Source organism: Castanea sativa, chromosome 10 (genome assembly GCF_040712315.1).
Source record: "Castanea sativa cultivar Marrone di Chiusa Pesio chromosome 10, ASM4071231v1".
Taxonomy (NCBI): domain Eukaryota; kingdom Viridiplantae; phylum Streptophyta; class Magnoliopsida; order Fagales; family Fagaceae; genus Castanea; species Castanea sativa.
The window spans coordinates 27,875,999-27,903,837 of NC_134022.1; the positions used below are offsets into that span (position 1 = coordinate 27,875,999).

The 27,839-nt window shown below is 35.2% G+C and overlaps 2 protein-coding genes and 2 non-coding genes across 7 annotated transcripts; 2 read left to right on the forward strand and 2 right to left on the reverse strand.

Moving 5' to 3' along the window:
- Positions 1 to 3,446: 3,446 nt before the first annotated feature.
- Positions 3,447 to 3,541, forward strand: LOC142614326 (small nucleolar RNA R41). Its single transcript, XR_012840404.1, has one exon. It is a non-coding gene; the product is annotated as a small nucleolar RNA R41 (small nucleolar RNA).
- An 89-nt stretch (positions 3,542 to 3,630) lies between these two features.
- On the forward strand, positions 3,631 to 3,708 carry LOC142614332 (small nucleolar RNA Z155). The gene has a single exon (XR_012840410.1). It is a non-coding gene; the product is annotated as a small nucleolar RNA Z155 (small nucleolar RNA).
- A 1,549-nt stretch (positions 3,709 to 5,257) lies between these two features.
- Positions 5,258 to 13,989, reverse strand: LOC142611850 (metal tolerance protein 2). Of its 2 annotated transcripts, none has more exons than XM_075783989.1 (12): positions 13,491 to 13,989; positions 11,466 to 11,535; positions 11,187 to 11,284; positions 10,878 to 11,032; positions 10,232 to 10,347; positions 9,104 to 9,200; positions 8,452 to 8,536; positions 7,452 to 7,514; positions 7,228 to 7,333; positions 6,480 to 6,622; positions 5,778 to 5,869; positions 5,258 to 5,675 (listed from the first exon to the last, which is right to left on the reverse strand). In XM_075783989.1, the coding sequence occupies exons 1-12, from the start codon at positions 13,875 to 13,877 to the stop codon at positions 5,558 to 5,560; spliced, it is 1,530 nt and encodes a 509-aa protein (XP_075640104.1). In that variant the 5' UTR covers positions 13,878 to 13,989; the 3' UTR covers positions 5,258 to 5,557. The 2 variants fall into 2 exon arrangements, 1 of the variants encoding a protein (XP_075640104.1); XR_012840133.1 differs by lacking the exon at positions 5,258 to 5,675 and adding an exon at positions 6,038 to 6,156 and having other exon boundaries at positions 5,786 to 5,869.
- A 1,546-nt stretch (positions 13,990 to 15,535) lies between these two features.
- On the reverse strand, positions 15,536 to 26,700 carry LOC142613295 (homeobox protein LUMINIDEPENDENS). 3 transcript variants are annotated; one of them, XM_075785584.1, is made up of 13 exons: positions 26,319 to 26,700; positions 25,982 to 26,009; positions 25,206 to 25,336; positions 24,544 to 24,893; positions 24,358 to 24,451; positions 24,183 to 24,276; positions 23,615 to 23,744; positions 23,483 to 23,534; positions 23,352 to 23,395; positions 23,153 to 23,238; positions 20,626 to 21,057; positions 17,319 to 17,842; positions 15,536 to 16,682 (listed from the first exon to the last, which is right to left on the reverse strand). In XM_075785584.1, exons 1-13 carry the CDS (start codon positions 26,490 to 26,492, stop codon positions 15,777 to 15,779), a joined length of 3,045 nt encoding a protein of 1,014 aa, XP_075641699.1. In that variant the 5' UTR covers positions 26,493 to 26,700; the 3' UTR covers positions 15,536 to 15,776. The 3 variants fall into 3 exon arrangements, with proteins under 3 accessions (XP_075641699.1, XP_075641698.1, XP_075641700.1); XM_075785583.1 differs by having other exon boundaries at positions 24,520 to 24,893; positions 26,319 to 26,675; XM_075785585.1 differs by having other exon boundaries at positions 24,520 to 24,873; positions 26,319 to 26,430.
- Positions 26,701 to 27,839: the final 1,139 nt, after the last annotated feature.

Consider the following 27,839-nt stretch of genomic DNA (forward strand, 5'->3'; position numbering starts at 1 on the left):
AACTCGCAAAATTTTCAAGCAATGGGAAACATCAACTACTCACACATATGCTACAAGTGCCACATATGCTCGGGGGCTAATGTTGATACTCATTTTCACGACACATGTTGTACAAGCCCGATTCAACCAAGCCTGACTTCCTTGTGGGCTTAATTCATGCATTTATATATATATATATATATATATATATATATATATATATATATATATATATATATATATATATATATATATATATTATTAAGCATGGCCTAAGCCCATGTGATTTATGGGGAAATTTGAGGAAGGTGATTTGGAAGGTATGGGTCGGTTTCTTTCGAATCTTTTGCATGAGACTAGCCTATGCGTGCTACCAAGTGGGCAAGGGACACTAGTAGTGCCTCATGCTCATGGAGAATGTCTTGTACCAGAAATTTCCACCCCAAAATAGCTTTTATGCTCTAGCTAATTATGGCCCAAAATTTCTACCCTAACCTAATTTTGCTACCATATTTTCTTTTCCACCCAAAAAACACAGCTGGCCCTAAACTAATTAGCTTGCCTATTGTAGCCAGCAAATGTAGCTGTCAAAAGCCTACAATGACAAATAAAAAAATAGTGTTGAGGTCCAAAATGTTACAAAGATAAGGAAGGCCTAATCCGTGAGCCAAGACCCATTTAAAATGGGTAAGAGGAAGGTCAAGCTCATGAACAGGTAAGCCTTGGGCTTATAGAAGGAAGAAAAAATAAAGAGAGTTTGGCCCAGCCTTTTATAAGAAAGGCTCCCAAGGAGCCCAGAAACTAGGCATGTCCACGGGTCGGGTCGGGTCGGTTTTGGACCCAACCCAGACTTGACCCACCAACGTCAAGTGGAGGGTGGAGGAACCTGAAACTGACTGCCTAAAAAATTGGTCGAGTTTGTTTCGGGTAAGGGGTGAGCGCCGGTCAGTTCAGTCAGTTGCCAGAATTTTTTTTTTTTTTTTTTAAAAGTCATCGAAATCTGGAAAAAAATACGTTGCCGGAATCTGGAAAAAAACCGCTAGAATTTGCATTTTTTTTTTTTTTGCTGGAATCTACATTTTTTCTCTAAAAATTACTGGGATTTGGCCGGATCTAGCTAAAGCCCACCAGATCTAGCAGGATCTGGTAGAGGTCTCGCAGGATGTGGCTTGTTTTTGCAGAATTTGGCCGAATTTTTTAATAACTCCTGTCGGGTTTGGGTTGCTCGGGTTTTGGAGAAGAAAACCCGCCACTCAACCCGCCGATGTCAGTTCTTGAGAACGTAAACCTGCCACCGATCGGCTGGACCTTCGGTTCAGGCCGAAATCGGGCAATTTGGCCGGGTTGTCGGGCTATGGTCAGGTCTAGACAACCCTACTTGAAACTGCTAGAACCAAGGAAGGGATCCTCGAGAAGTGCATAAAAGAATCAGCTGGGATTTGGACAGCTCAAGAAAGTGTGCTCATGGGCATAAAGAACAAAGAATGACATGTCCCATCAGCTGCCTATAACTTAGAAGAAAAGCTTTGGAAACAAATGGTGACTTAGGAATCAGCACATGATGAAAGGAAGCCTGGTACCTTGGGAAAAGCTAGAAGGTGAACCATGAAAGAAGGTGGTTGGGGAACTTTCAGCTTGATAGATAGGAATCTACCTATTTGAAGAAGAAGGACAAAGGGTAAGGCAGCCAAAAAGGGTTTTTGAAAAGTCTCTCTAGAAGTCTTGAAAAAAAAAAATCAAAGCCAGCCCCATCAAGACCCCCAAAAGAGGAAGGTCAGCTGGGGACTTTGTGGGGGGGGGGGGGGGGGGCGGGAAACCTCAAAAAAATAATACAATGAGAAAATAAGAAAATGACCAACTACCAATGTTGCTGACACGACATTGGCTTTAGCACCTAGGGCAGCAAAAGGAGGGAATCAATGGCATACCAAAAACCCTAGGAATGTATTATAAAAGGAGGATCAAGTCATCAACAAAGGGCATTAAGCAACAATTAATCAAAGCAAAAAATATCATTAGAGAGACTCACTAAACCTCTGAAAATTTGAGAAAAGAGAAAGATATTGTGAAGAATCCTGTTATAAGTGTTTGAGGATACACTTAGATTTAAGAGGATTCAAACCTCACAAGTCTTAGAAGTCTACAAAGAGCTATCCAAGGCTGTGGCTTTTGAACTTATTTGAACCTCGTGGCATATCCCAGTAAGAAATAGGGCCCAATGTACCATAAAACTTAATATAATGACATATCACTCTATTTTCTAAGAACCCCTAACGTCCTTACTTTCATTTTTTTAATAATTCTTTTACTGTTCCTTGGCCACTTATTTTACAATTTGTAGATGTTTGCATATATGAATGTATATGTGCCCTAGGGCCCATGTTTTGTGCACAAACTAGTTCGTAATCAACCCAATACAGCTGAGGTGATCCAAGCCCAATCCACCAATCAACAAATATAATTATTTGGAGGCCCAGAATCCTCGTTACCACTTGGGCTTAGGTATTGTCCAAAACTAGAACCCACAAATAGTTAATGGAGTCAGCTATTTTACTTCCAAAATCATGCTAAAAGTATGTCAAACTCTTCCCTAAACAAAAGCAACTCAAACCAAAATACCAAATTTGTATCAAGAGGGATAAAAGTCTCTTCCATTACTCAAAAATCAGTCGTTAGCATCACCCTAAACTCTATATAAAACTCTCTCTTCAGCTCAAAAATCAACCATCCACATTCTACCCTCAGACCCATTCAGCCAGCTAACATTCCCACAATTCTGAAGTTTAGGAGTGGAAATATAAATACAGAGGAACCTTCCATTTCTTCCTCATAACCTCTCTCAATTTTCTCTTCTTGCTAACTGTGAGTCAAATTTTTGAACTAGTTATGTTTTTAAGCATTTCTCCACATTTTCGATATTGGCATTTTGATTTCTTTCTTGTTAATGCACCAATAGCCTTTTGCTCATTATATATTTAAAATTTTGGGCTTAATTCTCCACAAATAAATACTTCTAAAGAAACTCATTGCACACGTGTGATGAGATTAGTAATTATAATAGAGCTTGCAATCGGAGGCCTTGAGTGGGTTAGAAGTGAGGCCCAAAATTCTATAAGTTCGCAAAGACCCTCTGAGTATAGTAGCCACCCTACTAAAGAATTTAAAAAGCCCATAATGAAGCCCAGGGGTAGTTTTGTAATTCAACATAGAAAGTTGGCCTCTTTGCGCCACCAAAGTACCCATCGCAAAACTTAAAACCCTAACCCTAATTCAGAAAATCAGCTCCTATATATACTCACCTCAAAACCCCAATTACAATCAGCCTACCAATCCCATCTCTCTCTCTCTCTCTGTTCTATATTTTTGTTCTCTCTCTCTGTTCTATATTTTTGTTTGATTCACAATTTCATGTTTATATGTTTTATGGTTAGGGAATTATCACTGTTTTTATTAGGAAAATGTGGAAAAGGGGGGCAGTGATGTTGAAAAAACTACCTATTTTCTGAGGGCAAATATCCCTTTGATTATAAAACCTTACCAATGGATCCTTCTGAGCCCACTCACTCTTTCCTATATTTGTTTTTAAATCTTAAAAGCGAAGTTTTTTTTTTTTTTTTGGTTTTTGGTATTTGGTAAAATCTGAGTCGGAGCTACTGACGTGATGAGATTGTTTTCGGAAGATATTGATGTCGACTAAATACAATTCAGACTACAATTATCTGATCAATGGCTCTCTCTCTCTCTCCTTCTTTTCATTTTGTCTTTTATTTGCTTTGATTTTTTTTTTTTTTTTGTATTTTTATAATATCTTCCTTATGATAATATACAAAATTGTACACGTCAATCGTTTGAAAGGGCAAGAATTTTTTTTATTAATTTTAATGGAAAATTACAAGGAAATTTTGATATTGTTTAGAAAGGGTTTGATAAATTTTTTTTAATCGAGTTATATATCAAATGCTTTTAATCGTGTTCAAGGTTTATTCTTTTTCAAAAATTTGTAATGTAATTATATATCATTATGCTAAAAAAGTATGCTTTGCCCTTTTGATAATTTTTTTTTGGATTTTGCTCTTGTACACAATAATTAATTATTTTTATCAATATTTTTTCAAAAATTAAAAAAGTATTGATAATTTTTAATTTTAAAAAAAATATTTTTAAAAATAGATGATTTAACGGGTGGTGCACACTCTTTAAATTTTTAGTCGAGTTATATATCAAATGCTTTTAATCATGTTCAAGGTTTATTCTTTTTCAAAAATTTGCAATGTAATTATATATCATTATGCTAAAAAAGTATGCTTTGCCCTTTTGATTTGGGGAATGAGAGGAAATTTTTTTTTTTTTTATTAATAATAAGGTGATAATAAATCTATCTAGAACAAGCAGAGTAGAAGAGAAAGTGAAATCTATGGGCTGCTAATGCAAATGGTAAAACAAATCGAAAGCCAGGAATTTTCTATTTTGTGTTTGAACTTGTATATTAGAGATTAAACATTAAAGGTGGAATATTAATTGTAAATTATAATTTGTCGGGAAACCCATTGAAAAACATGATTACTGAATATTTCAGGCCCTATGCTACAGAAAAACCAGTAATCTATGCCTTTATAGCGGACTGAGGTTTCTCTTTTAATCAAAATTTGTGGATTGGAAAATGTTAAATGATAATTGCTAAAGTAGTAAAAAGTAAAAACAAAAAAATGTAGAAGACTGAAAAGAGAGAAAATCAAGAACTAGTTATTGTCCTGCCTTTATACATCTCTAATTTCTAGAAAGAAAAGAATGCATAGAAAAATAGTGATTTGCACCACGCTCATAAGTTAAAACTAGACAGATGAATGCTGTTAGCAGAGTTTAAGCGTCCGACAACTAAAAACACCGTAACAAAATAATTTTTAAATGTGTAAATAGTATCGTGAAACTCATTTTTAATTAAAAATTGTTGACAAGTATATGAACAGTACTTAAACAGTACACATACAGTGACTTTTGTCTCCTGAAGGACAGATGGGCAGTGAAAAAAAAAAAAAAAAAAAAATGAAGGGGAAACGCTGAACGCATCCCGCGTTACCCAATCATATGCTAAGTATTGTTGTTGTAAAAATAAGTGTTAACCAACGAGTGACTTGTGTGTATATGAAATTTATGAATGAAAAACACGAACCCATCAAGCAGAAAATGCACAATTTGCACAAAACTCATCATTACATGTAACCAAAACTTTCAATTTCATTTTAACCTGTTAAAAATGGACTATTAACAAGCTTGGAGGTGAACAAATCTCACAACGTCCCAGTACGGGAATTGGATCTCTACAGTACGTGAAAGAAATGAACAGATTACATGTAAAATTGCCTCAGCAGGGTAAAATATTTATCAAAATAAACAACTCCAAATAAACTAAATTTCTCTGGATTGTCACACCTCATTTTGGCATAATTTTCTTCCCCACTATACCCCTTTTGTCCTGAGGAATAGTATGTTAGTGCTTCAGCATTCTTATTTATTACTTGTCCCTAACTATTTAGGTTAGATATTCTGTCTTTTTTCCACTTTGTGACACTCCTGCTATTCAAAGGTTCAACTGTGGAATTGGATGCCCCAAACGTAGCTGAATGCTTACATGAATGATATTTGAGGCTGCCTTCAAAATCTCATTTTCTGCTTCTTCTGCCATCTCCTTTGCATCCCTGGTATTAAGGAAAAGAAACGATCAAATATTTTGGAGTGTGTGACTGACTATAACATCATTTTGAAGAAAATCACTAACGTTGGATTACTACAAGCTTTACCGTATCAACATTTCTGGTGGCATAGAGACCTCAATTTGGAGTAAAAGCTTGCCTTGCAACAAGTGGTGAGTTACGCGCTCAACAACCATTTTCTGAAACCCAATCACAATTGTCATTTTCATGTAACATATTTGGTGTAACTGCAAGTGCAGCTGTCTTTTACTAGTACTTTTCCCCACTAAAGCACATTTGATGCTGTGCAACAAATAGAACCCAATTATCATTTAATGCTCATAAGTCATAACATAACCCTGATTTACCCTACGATCTCGACACCAACTTCCAACTATGTAACCGTGGGTTTTGGAAACACCCTGCACCAAAGCCTCTAGCTCAGACATGGGTTGAAGCAGCATCAGTGCATCACTATATGTTGCACCTATAAGTGGGCATGAGACTCAAAAACCATTCAAAGAAAGTTCAAATTGTACTATTCATGTTCAATATAAATCAAACTATATAAAAATGTTGTCAGCTCTTTTTGAAAGGAAACAATGGAGCTAAACAAAAGTAAAGGGCCACCTGATAGTTTTTAGCTTAATTTACTAACTTCATAGACGTAGAACATGCTAGTATGAAATGCTCAAAAACCACAGAGAGTGGAGCCCATAGGTCTCCAATGAATTCATCTATCATGACATCACTACAAAGTAAAGCATAGTTGACAAGAAACTTATAAAATGACTCCAATAAGAAATGTACCTCAGGAAACCTTGACAAGATGACATTGGAAACAACTGCATCAATGTCTTTATCCTCTGCAGGAATATTTATATTTTGCTTGGTTCCCTTAGAACTTTCTTGCTGGTCAGCTATACTCACAGAGATTTGTGAAATTGCAGGATCTACAAGGAATTAGAACAAGTGATGAGGACATAACATGACAGTAAAAAGATATATGAGAATAAAAAATAAATAAAAAATGATAAAATGACAAATTTTTATTAGCCAGATATGCAAGCATACTTAGATAGATATTACGTCTTCTTCAATGTAGTTGTCTACCTTGATTGGTTGTGGCATATGGCAGATCAAACATTAGACGTTGCTCTTAATTAGTTGTGGATTTGCATCTTTTCTCTATTGTTTCTGGTTGTTATATGATATTTACAGTATAGCCAACATAAAAATGAGAAGAGGAACTAGAGTACGAATTCTATTTTCTATACAATAGAAAAAAAAAAAAAAAAAAAAAAATTGACAATGATGCATTCACCACCAATGACCTCTATAATCATTTGGCATATAAAGAGAGGAGGAAAAAACACTAAAGTGACCACCAAGCTAGAATACATCTCCAAATAAGAACAATCAGTTGGGTGACATTAACATCCATCTATTCTTCATTCCAAAATCTCTTTGCTACTGCAGAACTTACAGACCACTGACACCAGCCTCTATAGTTTGTCTGGAAGAATTTAGGAAAAAAAAAAAAAACCAATCAGAATACCTATGTGAATGAAAACTTCAGCTACTTCAGGGTGGGATTTGTGAATGTGATGACGAACATTTTCACCAATGTAATGTCCAGCACTAACACTACAAAGAGGGTCAACCTGCAAGCAAAAGTAGCACTTAATATGATTGCCAATATCATACATGTAGTTTTGTGTTCAAACTTCTAGCTTTATAAACTATAAAGCATAAAAGACTGTAATAATTAGGAGAACCAACCTCAATATGTACATCAAGATACAGATATGAACCAGCCCTCCTTCCCCTCATCCGATGGCATCCCTATAAACAATGTCAGCACATATTCAGAAAAGCATGATCCTAACTGAAAATATCAACAGAAATGGGCAAACTGATGGCAAAGTAAGTTCCATAAGTAAAAGAAATTAATCCTCAATAGGTATGGTAGGAGTTCTATAGGCCATTCCAATTCAAACTGTGATCAATATTAATAGTATTATGTTGGAAAAAAATAATCTCCAGTACCATTCTTTGGAACTTGTAGTCAGCTTGTAAGAGTTCGATTACTCCTTAGAACTTCATACAATTTTTTATACATACAACTTCAAACAAAGAGTTAAGCAATTATTTCACGTGTGTTCAAAGAGTTCTGAAGTGACATCTAAACAACAAGGCTTTTATTTGCTCTAAAATATCATAGATTTCCATATGTTTCGTTATATTTTGAACAAACTATTACAGAGAATCCTCTACGCAAGAGAGAGAGAGAGAGAGAGAGAGAGCAGACAGATCCATTCAAACATTATTATAACCATCCGGCCACCATTACATTGCACCAACCAGTTCATTGAACCAAGCTAGGGACAAAGCTGACATACTAAGTGTGCCTAGTGACAATTCAAATTGTTTTATCATCCAATTAGGCTCAATCTAAATTCAGATAGATTTGAAAGTTTCATAAGCAAATAGAGGAAGCTAATCCAATATGATGTGAACACTTACTAAAGAATCAATCATATTTCTAACCTCAAACATATGTAGTAATACACAATGCCCACCAGTAAAAGTGTAACCACAAATCAGGTAACAAACAACTAATTTGGCGAGTAGTGGTGCTCTATAATAATAATAAAAATAATAATAAAACCCACAAATATATAATTATAGCCCATACAAGACAAATAACCAAATGAAGGTCAAAGATCAAGGAATACCAACAACTTTTCCAGCAACTGTATAAATCATATTTGAAACTTACCTTGACACCCTCAGTTTGAAGTATTGTTTGTTTAATAGAATCCAAATGTTCCCCTGGGATTGCAGCATCCACGAGCTCCAAAACACTAAAAGTTGGACCAAAAGAACTCATCACATTCATGCTGAACTTATTAAAAGTATATTTTCTTATACTTAGCCAAGCACAATATATACCTTCTTTCAACATTAATTGAAAGACAATTGGGCATTTGATAAAACAGCATACTAAAGTGGGATTATAAATTACAAGTCTTAACAGTGAGTGAAATGGTTTGCCAGCCATTTACACCTCTCAATGATTTCCATAAATTGCAAGAAAACTGAAGAGAGGAGATTGTATGGCCACCTACAATTATCTGAATACTTTCAAGAGATACAGCCAAAATTTGTCCAATAAAAAAGGCTTCACATAAGCATGATGAATCTAACCCTATGGGAAACAATGCAACCATTCAAAAGTTTTGACAAAAAGATACAGATGCAAAGATTCAAGGTTTTAAACATATTTTGGCTGCTAAATAATTTTTCCTAATAATTAACAAGTATGACCTCTTCAAACTAAAGTTTGACAGTCCAAATGGCACACTGAAAAGTCCATAGCAAGAAACCATGTGAAAAGCGCAGACATTGCCATAGTAAAATTAATAACATACCTCTGATACCCAGCTTCAAGCCCAGCTTTTAGGATCATGCCTGAGACAATAACTCCAGCTAGGGGATCTAGAAATTTAACTCCAAGAATAGAACCTCCTGAGGTTGAGATAAATGGTACTAGGTTAGTGAATTTCACAAGATTGAACAGCACCAGGTTTCCACGAAAATTTTGTAAAGGAAGACAAAATAGTGCGCATGTACTGTATCGCTCATCATTTCTCCGAATTCCAATCAACCGCAGATGGATTTTGATAAGCATGTTAGAAGATCCATTTTGAAAAATATGTATTTAAACAAAAGAAAAAATATAATAAACAAGCAACTCTCCCTGGATATTGAACCCAAAAGAGAGCAGGACTGGCACAAAACATCACAGGATAGCATCAGCAAACACGCCATATTGAAACAGAGGAAGTGAAATGAAAAGATTAACTTCATTAACTTTTTTTTATTAGTGGGTCAACTTCATTAGCTGCCTAAGCAATACAGAGATTAATTACATTTATAATCTCTGAATTCTCCTTTCGAAATAATCGCTCATGCTTTCTTTGAAGACACATAACCTACATCTGTGACAGTTTCTATCAGAAATATCAATATCTATCATGAGTTATGGTATTACTTGCCTCAAAAAATCGCAGCCCCTTCCAAGTTTCAATCACTGAAACAGATTTTCTCCACATTACAAAAATTAGATTCTGATATTGTACAGTACTGATATTTTTTTTTTTTTGGGTGCACTTATGAGAGATGGAATATAGAAATATCAAGCAGCACCAGTGACCTTTAATCAAGTCCCCTTTAGTTGCAGTATTGTTACCATCAACTATAAAAGGATTTTCACTCATGTATTAAGGAACCAATATGATACAGTTATGGCGAAACATTAAGCCACATATACAAACCAGCAGTGTCTCATATTCTACAAAACACACACAATAAACACATTTTGCAACTACTATTGACCTCAATTGAACTCAATTATGTGTCGTCCAAACTACTGCTGTAGGTATTGAAGAGTTGTAAAGATATTAAACTAATCAGCTACAGAACAATTAGCAAAATATCAGATTTATACTTTACTAATACCAAACGGAATATTCATTAGAAGAGGCAATGCTCCTTACCAACACCAATGAGAGCAACTACTGATGAAACAGCGTCTGCACGATGATGCCAGGCATTTGCTTTCATCAGCCCACTGCCTTGCTTTTCTCCAGCCCGTTTTGTTATCCAATAAAGCCTATGGAAATAACATTGAAAAAATATAAAACAAAGTCAAAGAATAGCTTTGAAACACACAAACAGAGAGACTTATCAACAAAAAAAAACACACGCACAAACAGAGAAATTCCCAATAAAGTTAGAAATGAGCAGTCAGCACAGATGTGACGTTAATACCTAGAAAGACAAAGAACCAGTTGATATAATTCACAAGAGGGATCACTTGCACCAACATTAAGTGATACATTTCAACTTGAAGCTCAACGAGGGTGATGACAAGGCAAACAAGGTGTCAAAGATGCAAATTAATTAAGAAATTAACAGTTTTAAATTTAAAAGAAAATGTGGCCATGAAAAGTGAAAAATAGAAAAAACAAAGTTCATCTAAACAGCCTAAATGGTTTTGCTAAGGCTTTCATTAATATAGGAACCGATCCAAATAATAATAACATTAAGAAAATGTCCAATGGAACTAAATATATTTTATTAAAATAAAGAAAATGAGCAAGAAATTGTTCAAAAATTAATAGATATCAACAACTTTGGTACCCTTCTTTTACACAAATTGATACAATAGTCATATTCAAAGCCAGGATGGGATGATCCATGCCAACTCCATGGTGGTGTCCACTATGAAGATGGCTATGCACATGCTCATGTGAAAATGGCTGATCAACTATTTCAGGATGTGATGACAGCATTGCCTGCATAATTGAATCAAGATTTCATTTCAAACTCTAAAATTTTCCACAATTAAAATTATTTAAAGTCCCTTTAACTCCTATAGAGATTTATGTTTAAGTCGCAGAGGACCTAAATTTGAATCAAAGCGAGAAGAGAGAGGAAAAGCAATCATACTAGCAAAATCTCTAAAGCATGCCATGCAATGCCACCAGCTGTTAACAAAAGCATGCAAGAGATTCCAAGGCTTCCAAGAGTCTCAAATTTACCATGTCCTGAAAGAAAAGCAAGGAAGAAAAACTATTGTATAATTGCGGAAGCATTGCCAAGAGAAAAGGTCTCTATCATATTTTACTACACGCATAACTACCAATAGCAAATGGCAATAAAACATTTTGCTATATATACATAAATTGAGATTAATGGAGTAGCGTGTAGGTACAAATCAAGAGTGACCATATGGGTGTTCTTTGTCTTTTGGAGCCTTTGCAACTTTATATGACCATAGAGCAATGCCACTAAGAACCTGCAAGACAAAAAGATATGATGATGGTTACCAAAAAGTAAATGAAGTAAATGTCATTATCTTGATATAGACATTAAGATACAAAGAGGCATTCATGCATAAATTTTCTTCAAAACAACTAACAACTAATTGAGGAAATAAAAATTGCACATCAGTTATGCCAAATCGAGCTGCACGTTAACATGATGCAATGATACAAAATACGATGATGACAATATAAGAACATCATAATGGATATACACAAAGAAAGTAGCAAACAATCAAGAAATTACATTTTTCCATGAAATTTGCAATCTTTCAAGATCCTAGCATACTCTAATTTTAATGTAAAATAAACATTAGCAATTACCACGTCCATGCTTACTACTCATCTCTAATACATTGAAACATTGATCATCAATTTATGGTGAGGGACCTAGATAGAAAAAAGCACATAGGAAATTAAATGTGATTCTCCATTGCCTCAAAGAATTGTAAACCTATTCACAATGCCTTTTAACTCCAATGAATATGATCTAACACCTAATAATATAGGCAATAAACTTAAGCTCGGCTAAACAATGTTTAGGCCACACTTAAGGCACATGGTTTTGCAAGATCAACACCTACTTTGGCAACAATCACAAAATAACAATGGACATGCGCCCAAGTGTTAGTACAGTTGTCTATATGAATAATTAAACCTTACCATTAAATGGTCCCTCTGTTAATGTGTAAAACTATTTGAGATAAGTGATATCTACCATTACTTATTTAGGTTTTCTGTCAATTTGATCCCTGCCCAGGAGCTTAAACTTGTGTAATTTGGTCTCTGAAGTTTGTATTTATTATCAATGCAACTTTTCCTTCCAAATTCACTGACCTTGCACCATTAAATGCCAAGTCACATGCTCATGGGTTGAAAATTTTAGTGAAACTTCTCATTAAAAATAATATAATAAAAACTTTGGAGAAAATGGCACACACACACGTACATATATCATGGAATTTCACTAAGACAATGTCATTTTCAATTTCAAATCAAATGCATATCACTTTTTTTTTTTTTTCATTTTCCTTTTGAAATGGTTAGAAATATTTACACAATATATATGCTGCGACCCCAGCAGCTCAAACCCAAACACCCCCCCCCCCCCGGTTCCCCAAGCATTACTTGGCGAGGTACCAACTTGCCCAACTGGGGGTTCGAACTTTTTTTTTTAGTAAGACATGTCACTTCATGTTTAACAAAAGCAAGGTTAATATCTTTTAGAAGGAAAAGCTCCATTGATAAAAGTAAATACGAACTTCAGGAACCAAATTGACAACAAACCCACACTTGATGGTGGTAGCAATGGTGGTGTAGCGGCAATGAGGTGTAGCTGATGGTAGTGTCAGAAATGGCATGATGGCAATGTGGTAGCAGTGGTGGTGGCACTGACACCACAAATGAATAAAGGGAGCGGTGAAACTTGTTTTCCACTTCTCAAAAGCCCAAAAAAAATAGCCCTTTATATGTTATTTTCTTACAAGGATCCATAGCCAACTGCAAAAATTTGGGATTAAGGCTCATTGTTGTTGTTGCACCTAACATTTTAACATATTCTGAAAAATGATTTCCGTCAAAGCAAACACTGTGTTAAAGATAATTGAAAACTAGCAATGCTATTAACATTTGCCTCCCTTTCTTTTCTTGGTCAGATTATTTGTTTCTGAAGTGGAAACTACGAAAACTACAAAACAAAAAAAGATCTTCTGTATTTGCCGGCTCATACAAACACTTCATTATATGCAATAACATAAGCCACACACTTTTTTATTTTACTTTAATATTAAGTTGCACAACATACACAATTCCATAGCTCCAGCAATTCACCACAACAAACAACATGGGAAAGCAACAAAAAATATAATAACAATATCAACCATTCAACACAAAAACAAAACATGGGCAAGCTTTAAAGTTTAAAGTTTACCACATCGGAAACGGAATGTGCAGCATCAGCAATAATGGCAGTGCTACCAGAAAGATAGCCAGTGAAGGCTTTTCCAGTAGCCAAACCAATGTCAGCAGCTAGACCCAACCGGAATATATTCTCACCCTCCTTCCCATATTGTTGGTTTTGGTCCTCCTGATCATGGCCATGGTGGGAATGGCCCAGATGCCACCTTTTGGGGATTTTGTAAACTGGGTGATTGTATTTGTGGGTTTCAGAGTCAGAGAGAGTTTGAAGATGGGAATTCAGAGTTTGGAAAATTATGGGGTTTGGGTGGAATTTCTTGTTCTTGTGGGTATTGGTGTGTGACAGCTTTGAGATTGAAGTTCTGTATAGGGATTTGAGATTGTGGAATCTAAATCCCATTTTTTGGGTTTTTGTGTCTGAATATTTGGTGAAGTAATTTAAAAAATCTTCAAAGGATTGTGGAACTGATGAGGAAGAAGAAGAAGGCGGGTGACTGACACACCGTCTGAGATTCTTGAGGAAGTAAAATAATATTATAAATTAAAAAAAAGTGAATAAATAAGTTGAAACAATATTTAATTGGGGTGTTTATTGTAAAGTGCTTGTAATAATACACTATCTGAAAATAACTTTAAAATAACGTTAATTTTAAAAAATAAATTAAAAAAAAATTTTTTACAATTTTTTATATTTTCTATAAAAATAATATTAAAACTTTTTTAAAATAATTTATTAACTATTACATTTGTTAACGAATCCCGAAACAGTTTATGCATTGATGCACACATTACCGGAATTTTTTTATCAACTCATTAAGCTTAACTTAGTTATTGAGCAGGGCAGTGAATTCTAACTTTTTCTCTTTATTTGGGTGAAAATTCTAACCTTATTTTTTAAAATAATTTGAATTTTCTTTTTCATAGGATAAAAATTAAATTTTTGGTGCCGTGATTGTAAATTCCTGTTTTTTTTTAATAGGAATTCAATTCTAAATCCTTTCTTATATGATAATAAATTTTATTAACTAAAATAGTTAGAATCACGTTCATTTTCATTTCTTTGATCAAGGGAAGATCATATTTCTTCTTCTTTTTTTCACTTATTAAAGATGATTTTTTTTATATATAGATATGATGATATTTTAACTTATATTTCACGTTCTTCTCACAAAAAAAAACTTATGTCACATTTATGATAAATGTGACATAAGTTTTTTATTATTTAACCAAAATACCAATTAATTAATTTCTCCAAAAAAAATACCAATTAATTTTTAATACAAGTAATGATAGGACCACAACTTATTTATATGATAAGTTCTAAGTGGCAGAGTTGTAGGTCCACATGAACCCACCATTTGTACTCTACCATTCATAATTTGCAATTGAGTAAATTATAGCAAAAATTATAGTTCTAACATTACTCTTTTGATAGAGACGAATCTAAAAAACTTCCCTAGTTCAACTAATAATACAGACTTCGGAACAAATGACAAGACTTTGCTAGTTCAGCTAATGCTACAGACTTTTTTTTTGAGCTTGCTAATGCTACAGACTTGGGGGCAAATGAAAGTACAACTGTAGTCACTTCAAACCGCATAAACCCACCATCAAGATCGGGTCGAATAAACGCCCTATGCTGGACCATTCAGTTCACAACATGTAGGAATATTCTGTCCATTTATGCATGTGCTCAAGCTTTAACCAGAGTTCATAAAATGTTGAAATTACAACTCATGACCTGGCTCACAAGGCAACGGAACCCATAGTTTTTATTTTTATTTTTAATGCTGACAATCAAAGCAAAATAGTAAATTAAATACGAATACGATCAAGTTTTTTTTTTTTAATTGTATTTTTGGAAAATCAAAACAAAATAGTAAATCAAATACGAATATGATCAATTTTTTTTTTAATTGTATTTTTGGAAACCAAAGTTTTTGAGATGGGTCAGCTCTTTATATCAACAAGCCCAGTTTCCAATTTAAGTTCGGGATCAAATGAGCCCAGCCCAAGCTTTACGCGCTTATTATATCAGGGGGAGAAGAAAATATAAAATGTTGGAAAGCCTTCAGATGCTTTAACCCATTTAATAATCAATATGTTATGAACATCTTGGATCCCTGCATTGCAATGGCGTAAACAAAATCTACTTCATTCTAACATTGTCCTCATCCCAAAACCCATTCCAAGCCTGAAACTTCCAACTCCACCTCCACTATTCACAAATCCAACTCTATATCAGAATATAGCCAGTCAGGTAAGTTTAATAAGACCAAGATGGAATTTAAGTACAAACTCAATGCCTCCGGTCACGCCATTTTCTGTCTCCATACCTATTATGGTCCCGGTATCCAGAAAAGTTTCCCCGTTGTCTAGACCGGTCAGGCCTATTATTCCATCCGGGGTTCATTCTGGGTTCCGGGAAATTCCTTCCCATCATGTAGTCTGTAGTTCTAGTAGGACTATTATCCGGACTCCATGACTCAAATTGTTCTTGAGCCACATATTCATTTCTGTCCAAAAAAGGACCCGGCTGCAACACAGGCTGCCTAGATCCTCCAACCAATGAATTATAGTTATTTTGATTAGCTTGAGAATGATAATTTGGAGGCAGACCCTGGCTAGCTCTCCAAGATTCAGAAACAGGGTCCATTTTTCCAATTGGTGGCCTAGAAGGGTATAAAGGTGCAGGTGGCTGATGCTCAGACAAAATGGTTGATCGATGTTGTGATTGGGAGTGTGTTTGTGACCGTGTTGGCTGTAGCGGGAAGGAAGCATGTGCTCTCCCGGGTGTATTCAGTGTGACAGATACAGGTGCTGGTTTTATATTACTTGTGCTTTCAATCTGCAGTGCAGAAGGTGCAGCTGTAGTCGAAAAGTTATGCAAGGGAGTGCCCATGGAGGATGAATTCCTCGAGGTTGAAACCATTTCCGATGCTGGTGTTTGTCTTGCTGGGTGCAGAGAAGGCAATTGCCTTCCGGGTATGTTGGTAGTTGTTTGAGGCAGTGAATAAGTATGCATTGCTGCTGCAAATTGTTGGGCCATTGATGAGGACTGTTGGGGTGGAATGAGATTAGCTTCTGTAGCTTGAGGCAGCATCAAGCTGGTGGTAGACACTCCTGGCGAAGTGTAGGCAACTCTGTTAGCTACTGAGCTTGGCTGCATAAATGGATTCTTGGCGACTTCAGGTCTCCATCTACTCTGCAATATTTATTGGGGACAAAAGATTAAATAAATTAGAAAGCGAGAATTTAAATTACTAAAATTTAAATATATAAAAAAATGAAAAAGTAGCAATAACTGTATTTTATTTTTATATATTATAACTAAGGTTTTTTATTAAAAATAAATTATATTTACTAATTATTAGCACGAGATCCTATGAATTTGATGATACACAGGGATTTACCACTGCAGGAAAATTTCGATGCCAGAAATGAATGAGCTTTGTTCCTATTTTAGATTACACATCAAATTCCAGCTGGCAAAGACATTTTTGGATGTACATAAATATCCATATAAACTCAGTTCAGATGGTTTATGGGAAATATTTCATGAAATGTATCCCAAACATGGGGTCCACAGATATGGACCCACACTCGCAAATTGGGATGAATCTTATCCCCACTCCCCACACCAACTGGTCGTGCCCACTAAAAGCATGAAATTTCATTTCGTTATTGGTTTGATTGATGCCTTTACAAGAGGCAGCACTATTTGCTCTTAATGGTATTGACAAACTTGTGAGCAAATAGTGTCACCCTTGCTAATTTTGCAATAATTATTAATTACGTGAGATATCTGCCAAAAGTTGGAGCATGAGCCCAAGTGACACACCGTTCCAGAATTGCTTGAAGGTGTTGGAGATGGAAGTGAAACTTCGACCTTCTCCTCCGCTCTTCCACTATTAAAACTGCCCGCTAAACCAGCCCCGCCAGCCTTGATCATATCAAGCAATTTCACAGTTTCTTCACTTGATAAATTGCCAGCTTGGCCAGAAGTCAAAGCAAATACCAATTCCGGGTTTTTTAGCAGCACTGCAAGCAACTCTAAATCTGGTTCGGCTGTACTTGAAACTTGACTCGAAGGGGTTGCCAAAGAAACAGCATTGTTTACAACTTGATTAGTAGCAACCTGTGTTTCCAAACTGTCAGCATCGGGCGGCTGTTCAATTGGGACCTGAGGGGTCAATGTGTCATCATAGTCCATTTCCATGTCCCACGGTTCCTTGGGGTTGGATGGTATTTCCTGGACTGTTTGGTAGATAGTTTCTTTCTCGCGACGGTTTCTGTTTCTCTGGACTTCAACCTCTTTGCTATTCTCACCACCACCAACACTCCAATGATCATTGAGTCTTATTTCTGCAGAAAGGAAAAGGACATAAAAGGCTGAATTTTGCAGAAAAGGTTATTGAAACACAAACAGTCCTTAAGTAAAAAAAGATTTCACACGAAGCCTGGAGAGGATGAAAAAAACCAAGATAATTTTCAAATAGTAAAAAGTACGGAGTGCACAATATATACGTGGAGAAAACTTGGAGTTAATTAACTGAACGTTGTCTTCTATAATGGGTAGGAGAAAAAACAATAAAACAAAATGAAGATAATGGTAAAAGTATTGCGTTTATGATTACAGCACAAAATATAGTGGAAAATCTTGGACTTTATTAACTGGGCGTTATCTTCTATAATGGGCAGAAGGAAAAACAATAAAACAAAGTGGAAATTAGATTAAAAGATTATTAACGTCTATAATGGACTGCTTTGCACCTGTAAAAGTTGTATATCCAGAAAGCTTATGTGGCCAGTCCCTTTAAAGGTCATAATTTTAGCTAGGGGTGATGTTAGGAATATATTACAAATTTTACAACATATATCTTACAAACTGTTGTCTCAAAAAAATAAATAAATAAAGCTGATGTCCCACAAATCACAATAACTAATTCAAACACTCATCATATATTATCTTGTTGAAGTGGCACCAATAACATTTATCACAAATCACATTCATTGCAACATTAATTTATAAATACTTTGTAGTAAAATTTGTATGAACAAGGTTAATAGTGATTGATCCAGGTGTCATATTGCCAATGGCCTAAAGGATATTAACAAATCAGAAATTGCCAGCTAGATCAAAAAGTTACGGTTAAAATTTTTTTAGATAATTAACAAACCAATTGTTACTGAAAGCAAGCCTTTTAAGTTTAATTGTAATTAGACCTGATTAACATCTGAGAACTGGTAACAATTTGCATTTAAATGGGATTAATCTTATACTAACATCTGAAGACATCCATACCAAGGTACCAACCCCTCCAATCATTACTTGATGCCTACTGTTCATTAAAAGGCTTAGAAGATTTTGCGGCTCTATATACTGCAAACATGTACATTTAGTCTCACAGTCAATGACATCCCATAATTTGGCTTCAACAACAAAACAGAAAGAAAAACCACTATGGACCTTAGACATCGTTTCAACCACAATTAAAAACCAGATCAGTGCTCAAATTTGCAAGAAGATGAAAACTACACTCATCATTGAGCAGGAAAGTGATGGGACATTCAAAATACTGCATGGGAAAGGAATGATTCAATTTGAAATTCCTGGTTTTTAACTATTTAACTCAATGGTAAAACACAAGCTGTCACTAAAATCATCAGATAAATAACCGGGGGGGTGGGGGGGACCTCATCTGAAGATGTGAAATAAGCTTGTAAAGTCTCTATAAACTCAGTTATATGCTAGGACAAAGAAAATTGAACAATTTTATTTTCATTACGTGCGCACACAATTTTACAAATTTATGCCACCAGCCAAGGCATCTTCTCCACTAGAGGACTTCCCAGCAATGATACCGTTGAAGCAACGGCATGCTCCCAGTAGAGTTTGCTCCATCACAAGGATTTGCAGCCGTGCATAATTTACCTAGTACTTACGCCAGCAGAGGCAGAATTTTTACCCCAGTTGAAATATATAAATGATACTCATACTAAGTCTAAGGGAATGGAGAAAATTTAAAGACCATATTAAACTACTACACATGTCACATATGAACATCTTTTGCCCAAGAATCCAAAAAAAAATTGATGATTTATAAAATTCTCAGAAGATACACTGGTTTAATTGGGTTAATTAGTTCTGATCCATTGTCGAGCAAGGTCATTATGATTCAGGAAGCAGTCCGTGAAGTCCAAGGTACAATAGCACATGTATTTAAAAGGAAAAGTCTAAGCCATAGTGTAGACAAGAGTACGGGGAAAAAAATAAGCCAAGAATTTAATATTCTGACACACACATCAACAAAATAAAAAATAAAAATAGGAGGGTCAGGGGTGCCCAAAATTTTTGAACCACAGCGTTTGCTATCAACTTTTTCTTTTAGGTTTTTTTAGCTTATTTGCTTATGTAAAACATTTTAAAACCTCCATTTTTCTAGGTACGGTTATACTTTCAGCAAAGTATCCTGCCCCAAAATGGTCCCAATACTTTAATTGATTAAATATCAAGACACTGTTGAGGTATATTTTTCTTTCAAAAATTACTTGAGAAAACGTAGGAACAAAAAAGAAAGTGTATACAACTGAACCAATGCTTAAGTTTAATGAGAAGTGTTACATCCCAACATTTTCACAACACTTTCACAATAAATAATAGGTAGTAAGTTGTTATTAGTTTTAATTTGAACCCTACCACTGAAATTACATTTTTGCCCACCAATAATAACCTGTAACAACCTGTCACTTAAAATTTGTTGTGAAAATGTTATGGACATCGCATTTCTCAAGTTTAATACAAAAAATAGCACAGATTGTGATTCTGATCCTATTCCTAAAATAATAATAAAAAATTAATTTAAATAAATAAAAAATTTATAAAAATAAAAAATAAAAATAAAAAAGAGCAAATGAAAGCAATTGCAGGGGGTACTAGGAAAAAATAACATCTGCAGTTGAAAATGGGCATATGAATCTCCCTCCGGTGAAAATTGTGGGAGCACTTAAGATATTCCTCTGTATTGTATAAGATTTGGGGAACTTCTCAAAATGGTCAGGAAATTTTGCTGTCAAGAGCTATTCTTTCTACACAAATTATTGACAAATAGCAAAAAACAACCAACAAGAACTAAAAGCAGATGTACCTGGTGGTGTCTGCCATTGGATTTGAACCCTCCTGCACTTCTCCCATAACGGCTCCTTTGAATCCATTCTCGACTTTGGATCAAGAGGAGCTTCCACCTTATTAGAAATTTTAGTCAGGAGGATGACAGGTTTCTTTTGTTCCTCAATATTAGGCCGAACGGGAACTTTATATACTGGATTCAAAGTGCTGGCCTGAGTGGTTGAAGGTTTGTTCAAACCTTCAGTTTTTGATTCTTTACTTTCATTTGAAGAACCATTTTTCCCATACTTACTCTGCATGAATTGAGCACGCATCTTTGCCTTTTGTATATCATCAGCAGACATTGGACGCCCTTGATTCACAGGTGTTGATCTTGTGGCCTGCATGCTTCTGCCTGCCATTTTTTGGCCTGGCTGTTCCACCAACTGAACTTTTCTGCGTTCTCTGGTTTCTGTTACCAGCTAAGGATATAAACTCTAATTCTTCCATAAATATAAAGACTGCATATGCAACATTCAAGTGCTTCTCTCACTTTTTCTTTTTTAATTTTTTTGGGGGGGTGACATTAAGACAGAAACATTACAGAATACAAGAAAAAGCTTAGAGGATTATTTCCAGTCTTTTAATTCAGGATATTGATTACAGTCAAATCACAGGGGTAAGATTGATTTCTCAAATTTTGCAAACATCAAATGAAATATAGTCACAGTTTGTCCAGCATCACAACCATCTGGCAAGTTGAAATACATAGAGGCAGCTTCTTTAAGTGTCATAGGGAAGAAGTCAAGTAGAAAGGGGATACATTTCTTTTCTTAACCAATAGATGAAATTATTAAATGAATCCCCACATTGGCCTTTGCAGCCAAGTGAACCCTCCTTTTGTAGGTGGAGATGAGTTGTATCCATTATAGGTTATGGAAATTGTGAACTAGGGGTTGTGAGGGAATCTGTAGCCATTAATTTAGCAATCCAATCCACCGCTTCTTCTCCAACATGAACTGATTGAACGGTAATCACTTTCGTCAAATTGAGGTTACTACAGATTAGTATAGAACTAAAATTACTACTGTATACTTTTGTGCTGCTTGGATATAGAAGGTAACCCAAAAACAAAAATTACACAAGAATAAAACTTTTGAACTTGATTTTCTGTTTTTCCTCTCTCTTCAAAAACTTCCAAACTAGATTTTGTCCAAATGATAATTGTGAATCCCTCTTTCCCTTTAAAGAGTTGAACTGCAAAACATTTATTGGCAATACCATAAGATTTGACAATGAATAATCAATTTCACAATCTAAATGTCCACCTTTTTTTTTGGAAAAGAGAGAGAGAGAGAGAGAAAGAAGGGGGAAGGGGGGTTCTCAAACTAGAAGGCTAAAGATAAACAGCCAACAAACCATACTTGACAATTCAAGAAAGGTGACAGCATTGTGTAAGAAGATCATACCACTCCTGTCAATATTCTGTATTTATAAGAGGGTTATACTTACATACAAGAATTAGCATTTGAATCAAATGCACCTTGTGATTGCCGAAAATTGACAGATTAATAACCAGCTATTACCTAAAACTTCTAAAAAAAAGAAAATTATCTAACAACCCTTGTATCAACATAACTTTAGTTAATTCACATTCTTTTGAGAGTATACATGTACTCACAAAAAAGAGAAATCTCCAAGAATGTAGATAACTGGTGTACTAGCAATTATATAAACATTATTACTTCTCCAAAACAAAAACTAAAAAACTAACAATTATATAAACAAGTTCTACAAGAGCTTCAAATGTCAAGGTTTCATCAGAAGTTGAATATATCTTTAGAGATGAAGTTTGGACATAATTGGTGAGGAAGCCAAGAGTCTCGTAGCTCAACTAGGACTTCCTAGTATTTCCAACAACAACGTGTCATCAAAACTTAAATAAAACATCTTTGGAGATGAAGTTTGGACATAATTGGTGAGGAAGCCAAGTGTCTTGTAGTTCAACTAGCCCTCCCTAGTATTTCCAACGAAGACGTCCAAGATTTCAAATCCCCATCCCCCATTGTAACTATCAAAAAACATAATTGGTGAGGAATATAGTGTAGGTGGTGCATATATGGACCAGACAGTCACTGTACCAGTGTATATGGACCAAGAGTTTCAAATGTTAGTAATTATAATTATCCAAGGTTTTTTTGGCAAATCCTTCAACCATCAAAGGAGAAATAAATAATATATAATTAATATCAGAAAATGTATTCAAATTACATTTCCACCAGATTAATATTCCCTTGATTAATCCCTGTTGCCAATATTATAGATGACAATAATACAAACATTTGGATTAAGAATGCACCAAGATAAGCATTACTAGATATCCTTGTGTTTGGGGACAACTTAGATTAAAAGTCAATACTAATGAGAGATTTCATTCCTAAACTGATGAGTTTCTTTGTCCACTATTCTTTTATAAGCCTTCAAAAGCTGTAGAAAGTCCTTTTTTTTAATTAAAATATTGAAGGAAAAAAATCAAAAAGAAAATAAAATAACAATCCAAAGGATACGGGAAGAAACACCTAGGATCTGCTTCCTATTTGAATCATCTGAAGATGCCGTTAAAAGTTTCAGTGCTTGTGGAGGGTCCAATTTCCTGAAAAAAATTTAAGCTTAATACCTCCAAACTACCCAAATATAAGTTAAAGAGAGGAAGAAGAGGGGGGGGCAACCAGCTAAATTACATCAGAATAGAAAATATATCTGCACCTTAAATTCTCTGAATTTCCGTACAAAGGAGCAAGAATGTCTTCCTGTACAGCAAGAAGGGAAAATTTGAAACACCACACAACATAAACCCTCTTTTAGCATATATATAATAAATTTTGTGAAGTGCTTACAGGAATTTTCATATTGGACTGCCATGATTCTTCCTCCATAATATCCCCAATACTGCCAAAAAAAATTAGTTCAATTATTGGATACTGATTTCACAAATCTTGCAAGTGTAGGAGGTAAAGACATGCACTTGCCTCTGCTTCAACATCATGTCATTTTGTATGTCACTAGGAGATTTCATGCCATTAGGCTTCTTCATTGCTTGGCTTCTTGCTAATAATTTGCTCCATCTTGACAACAAAACCCTTGCCCTGTTTGATATGTCTGATCTTCAAATCAGATAAATGAGATTCAAAAATATTACAAAAAGCAAAAAGAAATACGGCAAAAGCACCCCCCCCCCACCCCTGCCCCAAAAAAAGAATCAATTAATAGATCAAACAAGTTAAATTATTTACATAAAAAAAGGAAAAAATTAACACTTTCAGATCATATTGTTGGCATTAAATATCTCAACTACATTGTTCGAGCATTAACAAAACCTGAGTTTAACATAGAAAGGAAGACAAAATTCAATAATTCCTATGCTCAACTCGATATCTATTCCAATCCACAAAGTAACAACCGTATCAAGAGCAAATCTCCAATTAAGCATCAAACTTGATATTTAACCCATCAATTTATAGTTTAACCATACAAGGTGAGCAAAAATGAGAGAGAGACAGAGAGAGAATGCAAAGGTGACAAGGCACAAGAACACACCTGATGCCCTGTAAAACCGCAGCCTGTTAACACTCTGCAGTATGGCTGACATATGTACAGGAAGAGCTTTATGCAAAGGCAAATGACAAAGAACCTAGAAAACAAATTAACCATTAAAATCTTAAGCAATGCGTATAAAGCAGATAATTAGTAAATGCATAAAATCTGCATGTACCTTAAGAATTACAAGAAGAATGCTTGTTTGTTCTTCAATAGCTGCTTGACTCAACCATGTTGCTAAAATCATAACACCACCTTTAGTTAAAAACCTGCAAAACAAAGTAGAGGATGGCTAAATCAAGCAAGGAAGACAAAAACACAAGAAGAAGCTACCAACCTCAAAAAGTTATTTGACAAGTACCAACATAATACTGATGAATTTTGTATCTGCAATATCCACTCCATCAGTTTCACTTGCCCAGAAAATGTTTCTTCTTTCCGCATGAAATTAAATATATTTTCAACAAAATGTTTGTCTTCGTCATCTAAGCCAGGTAAAGCTTCATCCTGTGTCGAGCAGGATGGTGCTTCTTCAACGCTAGCAGGACCAACAGAGTTTAATGGAACCGGATCAATAGGTATCATAGGGTCAGAGCTTATTAGGGCACCATCATGTAGTTCTTTACATGCACTGGATCTCATGGCCTTCTCCCTTGACAACCGGACTAATTTCCTTACTCTTGTGCGTTGACTAGCAAAAAAATCACGAACCTATAAATCAATACAACACCAAGGCGTAAGAATTAACCAATCCAAATGAATGAATTGAAATGCTGAAATCAGGTTTTGCAATCATAAACAAATAATTACATCTGCATCTTTAAAGATGATTATATGGGAAATGAAAATGTCCAGTTAGGACAAAACAAAAGAAGAAACAATTAGCGAAGAAAGACGCCATTAGTACAGCTTTATTTATTAACATCAATTTATTACCCAAGTTCAGGAAGGGCATAAAGGTTATTCACGCATTTTGCTTTCAAAGCATTAAAAGGAGGAGGGAGACAATAAGAACTAAAAAACCTGTGTGACTGTAACGCCGAAAAGAGCACTGATCTCACGGGATTCCTTCTTACTAATAGCATCTTTAATGGAAAAAACTGATTGCATATACTTTACAGCCTTAGGGTTTAGCAAATCTCTGGGCCTTTTTCCTGAAAAATCAACAATTTAGTTAGAGAGAGACCACGTATGGGCCAAGACACAAATGACTTTTGGAGCCCATTTAGTTCATGTTGAAAACAACAACCACCTACTCAAAGAACAATACATATTGAAAAACTTAATAGATGGTTTTAACCCGTTGATGAATAAATGAGCACAAAAATATCCATTACAATTCATCTAATTTGTCTAGTAAAAAACTAGCCTACAATTGGTGATAAAGAATACAGTTTAAAATACTTGAAATATGCTTTAGAGCCTTTATCTATTAAGAAGTAAAAACATAAAGAACAAAGAAAAGACTTGCGATTTACAAAGGCAGAAAATTCATTGTTGCTTGAAAAAGATCTACACTTTGGTAATATCATAATTTAAAACAACTGAAAAATGTAACTCACTCCTGAGTTAAAAGAGAAATAGACTAAAACCAACAAGCATACTTAAGATATAGATGCGCATGTTTGTACGCGTGTTCATACATATAAACATAGACACTCACCAAAACATTTGTAAAATGGCAAGTACAAGAGTTAGGTCAAAATTAGGATACATTCTGGAATGTCTGCCTTTACATTCCAAAGAATATCACAAGAATCACAACCATCACACCCTGATTATCAATCCCACATACTTACCAATTTTTATCGACAAAGCACCAGCCGCCTGCAAAATTGAATAAACCCAAAAATGGAATTAAAATCACTGTAATGTTGAAATTACAAAGAGCTCTAATTGCAGCATAAAATGTATTAAACCATAACTCATAATCCATAATTCAAAATTGAAACTTTTGAATGGCATCTAAAAAAAGCTTCAATAAATGGTAAGCTATTCTTAGGTAAGCTAACTAGAAACACATTCTCATTGAGCAATAGTTTGCGAAGTTATATGCAAATTATTACAAAGAAACTGTAATTCCACTTGAAATTTTCTTTTCTTGGGAAACAAACAGAGCAAGAAACGAAAACGCACCATCTCTTGGGAGAGAGGATTGACGCCGGTGAGCTTGCACTGGGTGACGACGATTCTCTGGAGGTCGTCGATCTGATTGTGGAAGAGCTCCCTCTGCGAATCGACGAACCTGGTGAAGGAGTCGACGGAGGTCCCAATCTCTAGCTCCGAGAAGTCGTCCCTCGAGACCTCCATTGTCGACCTCGAAGCTAGGGTTTCGGAAGCTCAACGTGGCACAACTGTACGGACAAAGCATTTAAGGACCTGAAAACCAGGGATTTCTTTTTTTTCCCTCTTATATATTTTTTGTTTTTAATCTTTAGCTGTAGAAAGTTAGGGTTAGGGTAATTTCTACTTTTCAGAGAGTGAGTCTGTGACAGAGAGAGAGAGAGAGAGAGGTTGCGAATTTGGTAAGAGCGAAGCAGGAAAGTATAGCCCAGCCTCGCACGTGGATAATTTCCCACACGCGACCGCTAACTAACGTTGGCGGGTTTTTTATCCTGCTCAATGATTCATGTCATGGTTAAATACCGTAAAAATACATAAATAAATAACCTATATATTAAGTAAATTTTCCAAAATTTTGGGTAGTTATTTAACTTATTAGATTTTGATACAAAATGATGTTGTATTATTTGATACAAAATACTTTTTTCTCCAATAGACTGAACCAATCAGTAGGTATATATTTTATAGGGCATTTAACTGTTGTAGGGGCATTGGGCCCAGTAATTTACCAAGGATGGCCTAACGAAGTCTTTTGGGCTAGAAACCCAAATCCGAAGACATCAAAATAATCTTGAAGTATCTGAATGTATCTCATAAAGAAATGCCAAGTAAAGATATGATAAACGAATGACCAATTACGTCCAATGAGTAGATTTGTCCTCGGATTGTTAAGCCGAGGACATAGGAAGAGAGGTTTAGTGTCCCCGGGTTATGTTATAAAGAATCTTATGACTACGGGAATACACAGTACACGTGGAGGACAATAGAAAGAGCGGTGGAATATCTAAGGTAAAGCTGCTACCACCGCCCATACATTAAAAGCTATGTAATTGATATACTGACTGCATAGATGGAAAGATGGGACCTGAGCATGAAGTTTGGAACTTGGTCCCTAACCCCAGCGGACTTTAGGGAAAAATTGATGGGACAAGTATCCTAAACCAGCATTGCAACCATGAGGTGGAAGATGATGAAGAGAAGAAGAGGAAGTATAAATAAAGGGGAAGACCTACGAAGAGAGGGGAGGCTTTTTCAGTAAGAAAAAGGGCCAATAGTATATGATAATCAATAATTGTATCCAACCTTAGGAAATACTATTATAAACTATCCTCGAATTGTGTCCGAGGAGAAACTTTCAGTCTTACTCTTGCAAATAACTCTTTATTTCGTGCCATTGGGCCCAAAGCCCGTTATTTTCCTTGTTATCTAAACCATCCTTGAAATCTAGATTACAAACCCATCCTCTATAAATTTATTGTAAAAAAAGGTTTTTCAAGCCCATTTCCTTCTAGTCGTAGATTGGGAATTTGAACT

Excerpts from the sequence above, each read along its gene's own strand:
- LOC142611850 (XM_075783989.1), bottom strand. The coding sequence starts at position 13,877 with ATGGGATTTAGATTCCACAATCTCAAATCCCTATACAGAACTTCAATC. Across the intron at positions 11,536-13,490 it reads CACATTCCGTTTCCGATGTG|GTTCTTAGTGGCATTGCTCT; the intron begins GTAAACTTTAAA and ends TTTGTCTTGCAG. Across the intron at positions 7,334-7,451 it reads ATCTTGATGTACATATTGAG|GTTGACCCTCTTTGTAGTGT; the intron begins GTTGGTTCTCCT and ends TTTTGCTTGCAG.
- LOC142613295 (XM_075785583.1), bottom strand. The coding sequence starts at position 26,492 with ATGGAGGTCTCGAGGGACGACTTCTCGGAGCTAGAGATTGGGACCTCC. Across the intron at positions 26,010-26,318 it reads ATCCTCTCTCCCAAGAGATG|GCGGCTGGTGCTTTGTCGAT; the intron begins GTGCGTTTTCGT and ends TCAATTTTGCAG. Across the intron at positions 23,745-24,182 it reads GCGGTTTTACAGGGCATCAG|ACATATCAAACAGGGCAAGG; the intron begins GTGTGTTCTTGT and ends TTTGAAGATCAG.